This window comes from Vigna unguiculata, chromosome 11 (assembly GCF_037176805.1).
Source record: "Vigna unguiculata cultivar grain cowpea cultivar isolate G323 ecotype 2 chromosome 11, ASM3717680v1, whole genome shotgun sequence".
NCBI lineage: Eukaryota > Viridiplantae > Streptophyta > Magnoliopsida > Fabales > Fabaceae > Vigna > Vigna unguiculata.
Window position 1 is genome coordinate 43440827 of NC_140802.1, and position 13744 is coordinate 43454570.

At 30.8% G+C, this 13744-nt stretch overlaps 2 protein-coding genes across 3 annotated transcripts; both read right to left on the reverse strand.

The window, feature by feature from the left end:
• Window positions 1–486: 486 nt before the first annotated feature.
• Window positions 487–3742, reverse strand: GLX2-1 (glyoxalase 2-1). 2 transcript variants are annotated; one of them, XM_028052904.2, is made up of 9 exons: window positions 3355–3629; window positions 3022–3133; window positions 2598–2780; window positions 2261–2464; window positions 2029–2152; window positions 1446–1546; window positions 1149–1223; window positions 962–1060; window positions 487–762 (listed from the first exon to the last, which is right to left on the reverse strand). In XM_028052904.2, exons 3-9 carry the CDS (start codon window positions 2706–2708, stop codon window positions 616–618), a joined length of 861 nt encoding a protein of 286 aa, XP_027908705.1. In that variant the 5' UTR covers window positions 2709–2780; window positions 3022–3133; window positions 3355–3629; the 3' UTR covers window positions 487–615. The 2 variants fall into 2 exon arrangements, with proteins under 2 accessions (XP_027908705.1, XP_027908704.1); XM_028052903.2 differs by lacking the exon at window positions 3022–3133 and having other exon boundaries at window positions 3355–3742.
• A 3808-nt stretch (window positions 3743–7550) lies between these two features.
• LOC114168201 (calreticulin-3) lies at window positions 7551–12770 on the reverse strand. The gene is made up of 14 exons (XM_028052938.2): window positions 12522–12770; window positions 12329–12436; window positions 11904–12096; window positions 10989–11247; window positions 10684–10740; window positions 9975–10022; window positions 9779–9865; window positions 9643–9700; window positions 9208–9275; window positions 8820–8915; window positions 8669–8725; window positions 8476–8559; window positions 8037–8066; window positions 7551–7856 (listed from the first exon to the last, which is right to left on the reverse strand). Exons 1-14 carry the CDS (start codon window positions 12619–12621, stop codon window positions 7845–7847), a joined length of 1257 nt encoding a protein of 418 aa, XP_027908739.2. The 5' UTR covers window positions 12622–12770; the 3' UTR covers window positions 7551–7844.
• Between the last annotated feature and the right edge of the window lie 974 nt (window positions 12771–13744).

Consider the following 13744-nt stretch of genomic DNA (forward strand, 5'->3'; position numbering starts at 1 on the left):
CAACAGGTCACGCGTATAAACAGAATACTTGAAATCAAACCCATGCTTGAAAACATTATTGTGTTTGTGATGCTTGCATCCTCTGTCCTTCGGTTTGAAGTCAAACGATATCAATTGCAAATATTACGCATTAATAGCCGAGAAGTCTGTTTATAATATAAATTATCATAGTAGAGAAATTAACCGCTTACGCTAACATTTCGTGCCTTTGCTGTAAGAGAAATACAAATCAATGCCATTTGTCGTCTGCCTAATTACTGCTAAAACCTGCTCTTATTCGTACAAACTAGACTTTGAAATATTGAAAATCGTCTTGTCACCATGAAATGAATGGCTCAGAATGGTGAAATACCACTTTCTCAAACATTCTCAACATATGCACATGCTGACACAAGGGCGTGTCTTAGTGATGAGCTTCTTTCATGCATCATCATGATTTTGACTCCCATCATGCCAACAAAACTGAAATCTAATTTACATTTCAAATGAAGCCGAAGAAAATTTTAAAAATTATATTACGATATCACCAAGTAAATATTATTCCATTGATGGATTCATGAACCTAATCTATACAGAATAAGTATCTTTAGAATTTTAAATTTTAATTAAGAAAATCTAAAATTTATCCTTTGCTTGCCGAATAACACCCAGGGCTTCTGCATCATCTGCCGTGGCTGCAATATTTAGTTTTTGCCGGATTTCCGTGCTCCATGTGCGAAGAAATGGATTGCAAGCCTTTTCCATCTTAAGCGTAGTTGGAATCTAAGAAAACAGTAATAATTAGGTAAAAGAAAAACTTAAGATTCAAATCAAATAGACCAAGAACTAACAAGGGTATGTTAGCTTTTAACAACTAACAACGGCAATCAAAGTTATGACATGTTAGTAAGGAAGATCCACCGCAGAGAGGGCACTTCAAAGTTGAAACCATCCATCTTAGAAGCTCAGTTATGGAAATTACCGTGGGCAAGCCCTTATTTCTAATGTGAGCTACATGGGCAGCATAGGATTGAAGTTCCTTGTTTTCTGGTTCTATGGACAGGGCAAACTTTGAATTACTCTGTCAAATTTGGGAAGCCAAAGTCAAGGTCACAGCAATTAGACTTCGAAATGAAGCAGGGAACATAACGAAAGTAGAAACAACTAACCAATGTATATTCATGACCGCAGTAAATACTTGTTTCATCCGGCAACGACATTATTCTTTTAAGAGAAGATAACATCTGTGACATTGAAAAAAAATTTAATAATTAAAGATAAAAAAACATTACAAGCTAACAAAGCATCGGACTTATACAAATTATACATCTGTAATAACATCTAGAAATCAAAATCCAACATTCAACTTACACAAAAATATCATGACTCAATATATGCATAAGAAGGATGAAATAAAAGATTTATCCTCAGGTAACTGACACTATACAGATGCAACTCAAATCAACCTGTTCAGGGGTTCCTTCAGAGATCTCTCCACATGATAAGCTGAACAAGGTGTCTCCAGTAAAAATTGCTGCCGATCCTGGAAAGTAGAAGCTTACATGACCTGCTTACAGCACAAACAGATAATAGATTGAAAAGGTGAGGGTTAGCAGGTTGAAGTAAAGAAAATCATATAAAAGAAATTAGCAGCACCTGGAGCATATTAATTGCATAGCCAAACACTAGAGTACTACCCAAAGCAATAACCCATGAAAAGGTTTACAGAAAAGCCCTACACTATAAACAAAATAAATCCTAAAGTCTAGCTATGGGAAAGGAAGTCAAAGACTAGAATTCTGTGAGGGCCAGATAATATCATGCTAAACCAAGAAGAACATGCATGCCTTCAAGTAAAAAACATGAGTTTAATCAATATAACAACAAAGAATCTAATAGAGTTTAGATTCCCAAGTAATTGAGAATTGTTGAGAAGAATAAAAGAGTAACAAGTAGATCTAAGCCATTTTTTTCAAAAATCAACTTAAAACATATCTAGTAGAAGACAAACTAAGACGATTTATTCTGCAAATAGACAATGAAAATGACCTTCAGTGTGACCAGGTGTAGCTAATATATGCACCTCATGAGCTGCAAACATCCAGTTATCTCCATCACTCAAATAAATATCAATACCAGGAATTCTTTCCTTGTCTATTTCTGAGCCAATTACCTGTAAGATGAGGAATTTTTAGAAATAAATCTCCTCACATTTGCTGATAACACATTTATAATACTAATTAGAAGTATAATAAACTTTTACTCAAGATAAAAGACGTACCTTTGCCCCGTATCTTTCTTTCAACTCTGTATTTCCACTAGTGATATCGTGATGGTGGTGGGTGTTCAGTATGTAAGTCAAATTTAGATTTTTCTTACTCAAAGCATCTATAATAGGCGCAGCTTCAGAAGGATCAACAACACCAACTGTCCCCGTATCCACATCATGTAAAAGATATGCATAACTGTCCCTAAGGCATGGAACCTAAAATTATTGAAAAATGAGACGATTAGCACAACATACTAAGATTTCAGCACATCGCACTAGAACTTTTCAGCATGAGTGACTGAATATTAATCTGATAGCATCATTAAAAAGGAGGGAGAGATTTACTCACCAATTCAATCTGCAGTGAGGAAGATAGATTCACTACACTGCAAAATTGATCCACTCTCAACGACCGACTAGCTCCACGCAAAGTTTTTAATGGTATAGAAAATAATCGCATAAATCCATATAAAAGACCTTTCCTCAAGCAAAGTTGTCTCGCATCCGGCCACACGCAAAACCCACTTCTTTCCTATAAGACAGAGAGAAATCAACAACACATATTACCAAATAATGATCATCATAATAATAATAACAATAACACGAGCACATCAACACACATAAAGCTACACACAAATGCAAAAATAAAACCACCACCGAAACACGTATACAAAAACTCACAATGCCAGTGCGACCAACACTAGTAGTGCCAGACTAGATTATAAGAATTTCCCCCAGAAAACTCCCAACCACAAACAGAAAACAGGAATTACCTCGAAATAAAACTACTGTCAAACATTTTCGAAATCAGAAAGCAAAATCAGTTGCAATCAATTGCTTCCAACCAATACAGAAATCCTTGTGAGAGATCTACACTCAAAACATCTGGCATACAAGAAAATTCATGAAATCAAATAACGAAGACGGAGACTCGCACAAACAGTCAAACAAAAAACAATAAGAGAAACGCGTATTCGATGTCTGGCAGTAAGATCTCGGATTGAAAAAGAGAAAATAACACAAAATTGCAAGGAAGAGAAAGATCAGTTAAAACAATAATAATCATAAATAATAATAATAATAATAATAATAATAATAATAAATACCTTAGTTTCACTCATCGAATGTGATGCGGAAAAGTGGAGTTAAACGAGGAGAGAGAAGAAAGTGAATTGTTAGAAAAGATAGAAAGAAAGAGTTTGCATCAGGAATCCATTACTGTGAACGAAGAAGAATCTGTGATTGAATAATTGTATTGTTTATGTGTGTGTGTGAGAGAGAGAGAAACCCTAGAAGAAACGGAAGAGAGTGAGAAAAGGGAATCGATGAAAGAGCATTGATCTGATCGATGAAGAAGAGGTGAAATGTATCTGAATGAATGAAACGGAATGGAATGAAAAGAGAAAGAAAGGAATGAAAAGAGAAGGCAGTTGCATTTATTTTACGTTGACACAAACACTCTTCTTTCGCTACTGTTTTCTTGAAAACGATTTTGCCTTTTCCCCCTCCTACCACCACCTTTTACTCCTTTCTCTACCTCCATCTCCTACCAACCTTCCTACTATTTTTTTCAACCTTTAATTATTATTTTATGTTCTCCATAAAGTTCTCCAATTAGTAAATTTCAATAATATAGCATATGGTTAAATTCTAGACCTCAAAAATTATAAAATTTTAAATATGTTTTGTAACGCGTTTTCTCTTTAAAATAAACACTGTCAGGTTTTAATGAGTTTAATTATTTTTAATTTAGAAAAATAAAATAAAAAACGCTAATGAAGGATTCTAGAAGGTTATCATGGGATTTTTCAAAGAGTTAAATTAAATATATTAGTCTTATTTAGATGCAAAATTAAAATTTTTTGTTGTTTCAATTTTGAAACATTACTCTCTTTAATATTTGAGTCGAAAAATATTAAATAGGATAAATAATTTAAATGATATTTTACAATATTATGTAACACAAAGTTTAATGAAAATGATTATATTTATCAATTTTAAAGTTTGAGTATTAAAATTTAAAATAATAACAAATTTTGATTTTATCTTTGTTGAAAGTCCCACATCAATTAAGTGTGTGTTTAGTTTTAGTTGAAGTGATATAGAATTATAATTGATTTTTTAGCGTGAAATCGGTACATGTTTGGTTTCCAAAATCAATTAAAGAGTACAAAATTTACGTTGAATAAGAAACAACTAATAGAATTGATTTACACCGAACCAAACACACTCTAAATATAAAACAATCTCATAATACATAAGTGAAAGGTGAGATGAAAATCTTATTTTATAATTCGATTTTGTAAAGTTAAATTAAGATTAAAGTCCACATTTTAACAGTCTTAAAATTTACAGACTAAAAATATATTTAACTTTATTTTAAATATAAATTGAATTAATACAAGTAATTTTCTTTCCATGTTTTAACGGAAAAATAAGAATTTGAGTGTATTCACAAAATGAGTTAATTTAAATTGAAACAAACAGCATCTCACCTTCTTTTTCACTCATCTTTTGGATCAAAGGGACCCATTTTCCCTTTTCCCAGACTTGATGGTTGTTTAATTTCCAACGGACAAGTTAAAGATTCAAAGTTTTCGAAAATGGTATATCATGTGAAACCCCAAAACATTGGATTAACCATCATAATAATAACTCTTTTCACCAATCAACACTATTATCATCTCTAAAACTTTCCAAACACAATCAAAGGTATTGTTACTATTGGGACCAAAAAACTATACCACCATTCTTGTTTTGAATTCTTCAAAACGATAATTTTCCGGATAATGATATTTTAACTTATTTTTTTTAATTCACTACTTTAATTACCATTAAATCATCTATTTTAATTATTATTAATGATTTAATAGTGATTGAAATAGTAAATTAAAAATAGATCAAAAAAAATGAATTAAAGTGTCATTGTCTTAACCTTTCTCCACAATGTTCAATTATTTATAAAAATCCTCTTCTTCTCTCATAAAATTAAGAAATGGAGAATTTTAATTTTGTTCTTCCTTCTTTTCACTTTGTGTATTTATTTCATCAACATTTATGGTATTAGTTCATACTAACTCCTTTATGAAAACAAATAACTATCAACCCTATTAAGTATTCGTCTGTTACATGTCATTATTTTATTAAAGTCCTTGAAGACTTTAGTGCTTTAGTGTTGAGGTGTCTTTATGAATATCTAACTTATATTTACTACAACTTATTTATATTGTAGAGAATAATTTCATAAGTTTACTTCAAACTTTAATTACATCACAAATCTAAAATGTGTAGTTAAATTTTTTTATACCATTTCACGTCATGTTTGACATTTTTAGTGGGATAATAAATAACTTAGTAGTATTGAATGAGGAATATATGAGTGGTTTAGAGTGTTAATGGACTTGCTAATTGAAATTTAGCAAAAGAAACCAAATCAAATAATTTAAATCGCATATTGGAATCATTTAAAAGTATTTCAAACTAATTGTTAATAATTTAATTTAATTCTGTCAAAACACGATATGATGACATATTTAAAGTTTAATTTTCAGTTGTGAAATTTTTCAGTTCAATTAAAGCATTTATTTATCTGTACAAATGTTATTAAATAAACTTCCAACCAAAAACTAAATTTTCTAAAGATATGCGAATGGATTAAAGATTAAGAGAGAATGGTAAAAATATGAGTGACAAAAAATTAATTAATATTTTCTTGAAATTTTAAAACAACAGTTAAATAAAAATAGAAAATCTTTCTAAATTCCACATTTAAAAACCCAAAAAAGTAGATATTTACTATCAATTAATCCTAGTAGTATTAAAGACTTCATTGACTAAATCACATTCAAATTATGAATATAAACAATGTTAGCCATCGAAATCAAAAATCAAATTCATTGGTCATAACATTAAAGGTTGAAATTGTTGATAGTTACTAAATTTCAAGTCTATTTCTATCATTCAAGAATTTTGAATGTTTCTTTTAATCTTTTATGATTTTAGAATTTCAATATACATTCTGTGTAAAATTTTCAGTTCCCCGGTTAAGTATACGAGATAGAAATATATAAAAGAAATTGTAAATGTATAAATCAACAAATTGAAAAGAGTACAGAAATTTGTAAATTAATAATTAAGTATCATTTACTTTAATTTTCTATATCTTAAATATTTATTAATTTGCATATATAACGCTTAAATAGTAAATGTTTTGAAATAGAGAAGTACGTGATATCATAATTTTGCATTAAAACAACCAACAATCATAATTTCAGAGATTGAATAAAAGTCTCATCAAATGGGAATAAACAATTCATATTTCCTTTGTTTTTTTCTTTTCCTCTTTGAATTCCATCCTAAGAAGGTTTATAAAAAATGTAATTAAAGATCAATAAAAAAACATGTTAAAATAAAAGAATCAAATAAACTCATTTTTAGTATATATACTTACCTTGTTCTAAAAAAAAAAAGGCCTATTTAAAATTTCCCACAAAATATTTCACTAGAACCATTTCCACTAAACAAAGTAGTAGAGCATTCCTATTATTCTATTTTTTTAACATAACCTTTCTTCAATAAAATCGGCAAATAAATAGAAAAAAAAATGCTTACCGGTGTTTGTAAGATTATTTTTGAATCAAAATTAATTTAGTTATCTTAATGATTAAATTTAAAAGCATATTAGTAATAAAATTTGTTGTGAAAATTTTGTATTCATAAAAAAGATATAGAGTTGTTTTCGTAAAATCACTTTTAAATTTAAAATAACTTCTCAGCATAAAATTACATAAATAAAAATTTATAAAAAAAATCAAATTAATTAATATATCTAAATCTCAAAAGGATCACGAGTAAAAGAAAATCGACTTGCTCTTTACAAATCCATTTTGAAGTATAGAACATCTTCTTTTTAAAAGACATCTAATTGAATGAAAGAAAAAAAAATTTAAACTATCTTAAATCTCAATTTTTTTTAAACAATGTAAAACTATTAATTTATACTGATAATAATAAGAAAAATTATTTTCCAAGTCTTGAATTTTAAAATAAATTCCCAAACCTCCCACATCCTTAAAATAATATACTTCCTACACAAGTGTTAATTATTAATATTTTATTAAAAAAATAGTTGAACACAGAATTTTTCGACTTTTCATTCTAAATCCACACAAAAAAAATTCTTATAACTCATAAATAATTAATGAAAGAAATTAAACCCACAGTCCTCCCACGGTTTATTTCCACTTTACCACTAAACAACTAATAACTTTCAGCCTAATATATGATATAAAGAGTGCAAGAATAGATCAAAAACAATATCACTTTTTTTTTCCTTTTGGGTTACAGATAGAAAAAGTTCAAATTCCATGGTTCAGAACAGTAGCAGCTGACCAGCTGTTTCCTAATAATAATACAAAAGAAATGAGGTTAACATAATGACTGCCACCCATTTTTTCAGATGTTACAGTTCAGTACAGCTCGGTATGGTCGGTGCAGTAGCAGCTTTGGTCCTACAATTCACAGCACTCTCTAAAAACTTCAAACTTCCATTTTATTGCTGCAATCACACACCTCCCACCTACCCACACTACACTTTTCAAAGTTCATCCTGAAACAGTCAAAGTTCAAGGAAATGCTTATTTACTAAGGCTACTGAAAATGAAAACTCACCCTTTCCACAAAATATTGAAAGAAAACCAAATTTGACACAATGGAAACATCTTACAATCTCAGGAGCCAAAGTTCACACAACACATTAGCATTAAATAACAGAGAATTTTAGGCTTACATGGTAATCATACATATCGTGGGGATCCGGCTGCAAAACAAAGTTTTCACATCAGACTGTAGAAATCCATTTGAATTAGAGACCAAACAATGTTACATGTATTGGCCAGGAAATTAAAGAGAAGAAAGCAAGAAAACTCTTGTTCCAATGTTTTCCATTCTATTTTCAAGCATGAAGCTTTCATAGATCCTCTTTCTTAAATGTCTTCTAACTATTTATTCACCATTCTCTTTTTCCCAACCGGCCTAAGTGTACATGTTTTGAATGAAAGGGTTTCCAAAGCATAATGTTGAATTTTCCCTCTTCAACACAGATAAGGAAAGAAGGACAAGAAGAAGCTCTCTACAGGCATGTTTGGTTAAATTTATTCCATAGACATTTCCACAAGAGAAAAAGAAAATTAAATAAGTATTCTCATAAAGGAGAACAAAAACATTACCCTTCGACGCCGCCTCTTGTTTCCATATTTATGATCCCTCTCCTTCCTCCTTCTTTCACCCTCTTCTCGTGCTCTCTGTGCCTCCTACACAATCATAACATCAAATGGTATTGATACTGTACAAAGCAACATGACAAATATGATAATCACACATTAAAATTACTGCTCAAGCATTTAGGTTTTGAATGGTCACCTCTTCTTCCCGAGCCCTTCTTTCTTTTTCTGCTTCTTCAAAAGCTTCTTTTTCAGCCTGAGATTTCACACAAGAATGACAATGCAGATATTAAGTTTTCTATCTGCTACAAACTAAATAACAGATACGAAGTCTAGAAGTAAAAGCTCACCTCTCTATTGTTAGCCATAAATTCATCCACAACCTGCTTTGCATACTGCGGATCATCACAAATTAAGATGTTGTCGTAAACTGAACCTGCCTTCACCTGAAATTTCAAAACTTAATATTGCCACACTTCAAATATTCAATAACAGATAATTTCAAGTATTGGTAAACTTCTGGAAATTACAACTCAGGTTGTTTGGGTAAACAATTTAACCAAGCACTTGTCCAATAATTTCTTATTGAATGGGAGCTTATTCAAAAGTTTATGAAGCTTACTGTAATAAGCTTAAAAGATCTAAATAAAGGGCATGAGCCACTTTCATAAATTAAAATAAGCATTTCTAAATGCTCCTTCAATCAATAGAGAAAGAACAAAAGGTATACACACACACCTGCCACACTTCAATGCCCACATACTTAATTGGCTTGAGAACATAAAGATCAGGATCATCCTCAAATTCTGTAGGAAACAATAAGGTAAAGCAAAATCAGAAGTAAGATCAAGTAACTACACCAATTGGCACACATTAGTTTATATAGAAGATTTCACAACAAATTTGCTAAACATTCATGCAGAGGCTTATAAGCTTAAATGAATGCAAGGCTGAAGATATTACTACAATCGTTGATATGTCAGTTGCTACCTAGTGAAACTATCAGAATACCATTTCAAAATTTTCTTGTCTAATCAAATTTTTCCCTAGTCAACAAGAAATGAGCAAAAAGTATAAGCTAGTTATTTTGTTTGTCTTTACCAGCAAATTAATGCATTGACTCTTCCTTCTTGATTCTAAAAACAGAAATCACCAGAATATAAATAAATCTACCTGGGTTATCAATCCATGGAATCTTCCACTTTCCTTTGTAGTTGGGATTCTTGATTTTCTGCAGTTCAAAAATTGTCAATAATGAGAAAACCTAAAAGAGCAATGACTTCAACTTTAAATGTGTGGCATTAAAAACCTTGCGTTTCCATGGTCCTTTGTATGCTGGATTAGGAATCTTTTTGGGCTTCCATAGTCCATCATCATCATCATCCCAGTCAGCAGGCTACTCAAACAAAGAATAACAAAAGAGAAGAAGGAAAAGAACATTCATAACTCCATGCTAAATTAAGTCTTCTGTCAATAATTAAAAAATATGAAGTAAACAAATCAACCTTCTTGGCTTTTGGATCAGGAATTTCAGCTGGAATTGAATCATATCCCTGCAATATATATATATATATATATATATATATATATATAAAAAGGAATGAAGCACATGAAAATGTAACTAAAAATCCATCCGACAGTATGCAATGCCGAAAACTTTTAGCAGAGGTTGGCTATAAAATTTTCATTGGAAAATAATTATCAAGCTTATGTTTCATCATTATTAGAATCTACCACTTCAAATAAATAATCAAATACTTGTATCAGCAAAAGTATGATACCGTTTATTATGCTTGATGAGACTTAAAAGAGTAATTAATAAATAAAGCAATTTTTTTTTTTTTTTTGTTGTGGACAATGGAAGCCTCTTCAATTCAAAATAAACAGAATTTTGCTAATAGCCCAACCAGTTGTAGTAGACAGTGTTCTAAACTGCACAGTGGTACCGCACAGACCATGAAAGCTGGTTGCAAAGTAATTGACCAAGCGCAACCCAAAAAAATGATAGCAGATACTATCTATTGTTCATGTGGACATTAAACTGAGTGAAATGGAAAATTCCTAGCACTAGAGAAATTCCGAAAGGTGATTGTGAAGGTTTTTCATGTAAATGCAAATGCTACATACATGCAAAGGGGAAGGTGTTTGGCAAACTTGATGAAGAATTTCAAGTTACCAGAAGAGGATTATGGTGAAGAGGGGGGCAAATAGTACCTCTGGTTTAACATCATTAGGATCCTCAATGTACTCTCTATCATCCCAGTCTGCTGGCTGCAATAGTGAAAATAAAAAGTTTCAGATGAAAGCAAATTGATATATAAAGATGTAAAATATACCAAAAGAACCAAAATATGTCCTCTCTCAATTAAAGAACCCCATAGAATAATTGTTTAAGTGGTTTTTTGATGGATGACCATTGAAACCCCCAGAAAGAATTAATAATAACAATGCAGCTCATATACTTAGATAGGTAATTACAAATATTCTTAATTCAAAAAATTAAAGTCTCATAGTTGTACCTTTTTTGCTTTGACATCCTTGATTTTCCTCGGAGGAAGGATGTCCCAATCTGCGTACATGCTTCCTGAATCTCTTTCCCGGTTATCAACAAGGATACTATAAGAGGCATCAGGCCTTAGAATAAATGTATAAAAATGAGTCAATTTATCCGTTTCACATTGCAGTTCCTTTCTAATAGGGTAATTCTGCCCCTGGTATGATAGTATAAGATGGAGCTTCTTAGTCTGTGTACCACATATATCTGGTCCAAACATCAAACTGCATCAAGCAAGACCAATCAGTTCACTCTACTCATCAGCAAAGAGACAGACTAATTAGAACACTGAAGCGTATGTTTCTACAACATCAAACAACAAATTTTAAATGTATAAAAGAAATAGCAAACAAATTCGGGAGTAAGCTGTTTGGATAAATTCCTCAACAAGCTCTTACTAGAGAAGAAACTAAGAAAGTAAAATGAAATAAGTTTCTCTGGAAAGTTAAAATTAACTTATACACTTGATAATTTCTAGAAGTTGTCTCATTTAGTTATTCGACAAGTTATTTTTAGCTTTATAACAGAAAATTATGTCAAATTTTTTCTTATTATTTTTCTTCTACCAAAATTTTATTCAAAACCTAATCTATATAAGTAAACTTAAAAAATACATTCACGTATACTCTTTCTAGCACATTTTCTTAAATTTTATTAAAATTCACAAAACAATATGGGTCCCACCCTCTATCTAACAAATGAAGTCTCAACCATAATTTCACGTGTCTAAATATAGATATTAGCCAAACATTGAAAGCGCGATGTTAACATTTCTTGATACAGTATACTCCATGTATATAGAAGTTCATCTTCCATTCGTAACCAAGTTAGCAAGCACACACATACTTTAAAACATAGCATGAGAAGTTGACAGACGGACCTGTAAGGGGTATCACCACCAAACTTCTTCTGATTGACATAACCAGAGTGAAGTTTGATGTAACCGCCACCGCATTCAATGTCCTGCTCAAACCTAATTGAATACTGCACTACAAGGGTTCTGTCCTTGTTGCTAAACTGGGGTATCTTTGCAGATATGGCAAAATGCTTGGCATCGTTATGTGTCTGAAGACCTGCAAAAAAAAAAAAAGTTTCACCATCACCACCACCACCACCACCTCCATCATCATCATCATAATAATAATAATTGTGATCAACAACACAATTAATTATGGATAAATAAATTTCAATTTTTTTCTTCATATCAGAAGTCAAGATCGTCCTGATAGGTGAGTAGTATGCAAAATAGTTTATTATTCTAACCAATGTGGGACATGTAAGATTAATGAATTGAAGATTGAATACCTTTGTCATCAGGATCTCCAGACCATTTCCCTGCTGTGTGCTTGAAGGTACCTGCTTTTCCCTCACTCCTTTTCCAGTCCGATAAAACCCAACGGCTCTTCCATCCATCTGAAGCAATTAATCAACAAAATCAATAATCTCCGAAAACAGTGGAATCTGTGGTGAAGTGGAAGATGAAGATTATTATGATTACCTTCGAATCTCTCTTCGAAGAAGATCTCAGCGAGCGCAGAGTGAAGAATCAGAAGGAAAAGGAAGAGCTTGAAGAACTGGGTAGTGTTGCCATTGGCCATCTCATTCCTCACTGCAATGGCAACAAAAGTTGCTTCAGATTTCAGCTCAGAGTGTGTTCTTGAGTTGAATGAGTTGCCACAAACGAATTTAAAACTACTACGGTGCAGGAATGGTACTTTCTAGAACACTTTCCTTCAAAGTTATTTATTGCAACACCAAACTATTTATCTATATCTTCTTAGTCCGAATATTAATCATTTTCACACAAAGTATTGTCTACATGTCATTTTCTCTAAAGTTTATGAGAATCAAACAAAAACAAATTATAATAAGATTTTGAAAAGCTCAAAAATAGTAATGCTTAAATTATAATTTAGGCGTCAGAAGTACTTTTATTTGACTTTAATATATTACTTATAATTAAGATTATTTATTGAACTAAAACAGCTTTTGTGTTAATTGGTTGTGACAGTAATCTTTTGTATTGCTATTAATGTCTGCTAAAACATCTCTACCTGCGATGTTGTTTAAATATATATTTTTTAATTATCTTTTTTGTTCAAATATTTTGAGATACAGTTGAAAATGTTATTGGTTAAAAAGTAGAAAACTTTCGAATAAAGTTGAATTCTTAAACTTGACTAACAAAGAAATTTTACTTTTCTTGAGGAATCTCTCACATTAAGTTCTACAAAGACATTGCTTTTCTTTGAGAAAAGAAAAGTTGCAACCACAGTTACTACTCAGTTTGGTTATGTGGAAAGAGGGCTACAGAAAAATATTGGTTAAATGAAGATCAGTTACGTTGCTTTTACTAATTCAGAGGTATCTCTATAATTAATTATGTTACTTCAATGATGAAACGAGTTATAATGATGATTACTTGAGCTATGATATGTTAATAAAGTTTTGACAAATTTTCCTATTTAGGTAAAAAAAAAGTATTATTTTATTGTAGAACTTAATTTCTTGTAATTCATTTATAAATTAATACTTTTTTACTTAAAGAAAACAATAATTCTGACTGGATCAATCTTATTTGGCAATACGGTAAATAAATAAACTATCCATCTTCATTGGATAATTGGATAATAGGCATACCATGCAAACATTATAACTTTTTTCTATTTATTATTTTAAATATTAATTAAATAACTTGTTATAAAAAAATCGTAACAATAA

Bases quoted from the DNA above. Each gene is read 5' to 3' on its own strand.
- GLX2-1 (XM_028052903.2), bottom strand. The intron at 1,224-1,445 runs GTTGATTTGAGT...TCAATGTCACAG, and splicing joins CTGAAGGAACCCCTGAACAG to ATGTTATCTTCTCTTAAAAG. The intron at 1,061-1,148 runs GTTAGTTGTTTC...CAAATTTGACAG, and splicing joins GCGGTCATGAATATACATTG to AGTAATTCAAAGTTTGCCCT.
- LOC114168201 (XM_028052938.2), bottom strand. From the start codon at position 12,621: ATGGCCAATGGCAACACTACCCAGTTCTTCAAGCTCTTCCTTTTCCTT. The intron at 8,916-9,207 runs GTGTGTGTGTAT...TTGAAATTTCAG, and splicing joins TGGGCATTGAAGTGTGGCAG to GTGAAGGCAGGTTCAGTTTA. The intron at 8,726-8,819 runs GTGAGCTTTTAC...GTGAAATCTCAG, and splicing joins TTATGGCTAACAATAGAGAG to GCTGAAAAAGAAGCTTTTGA.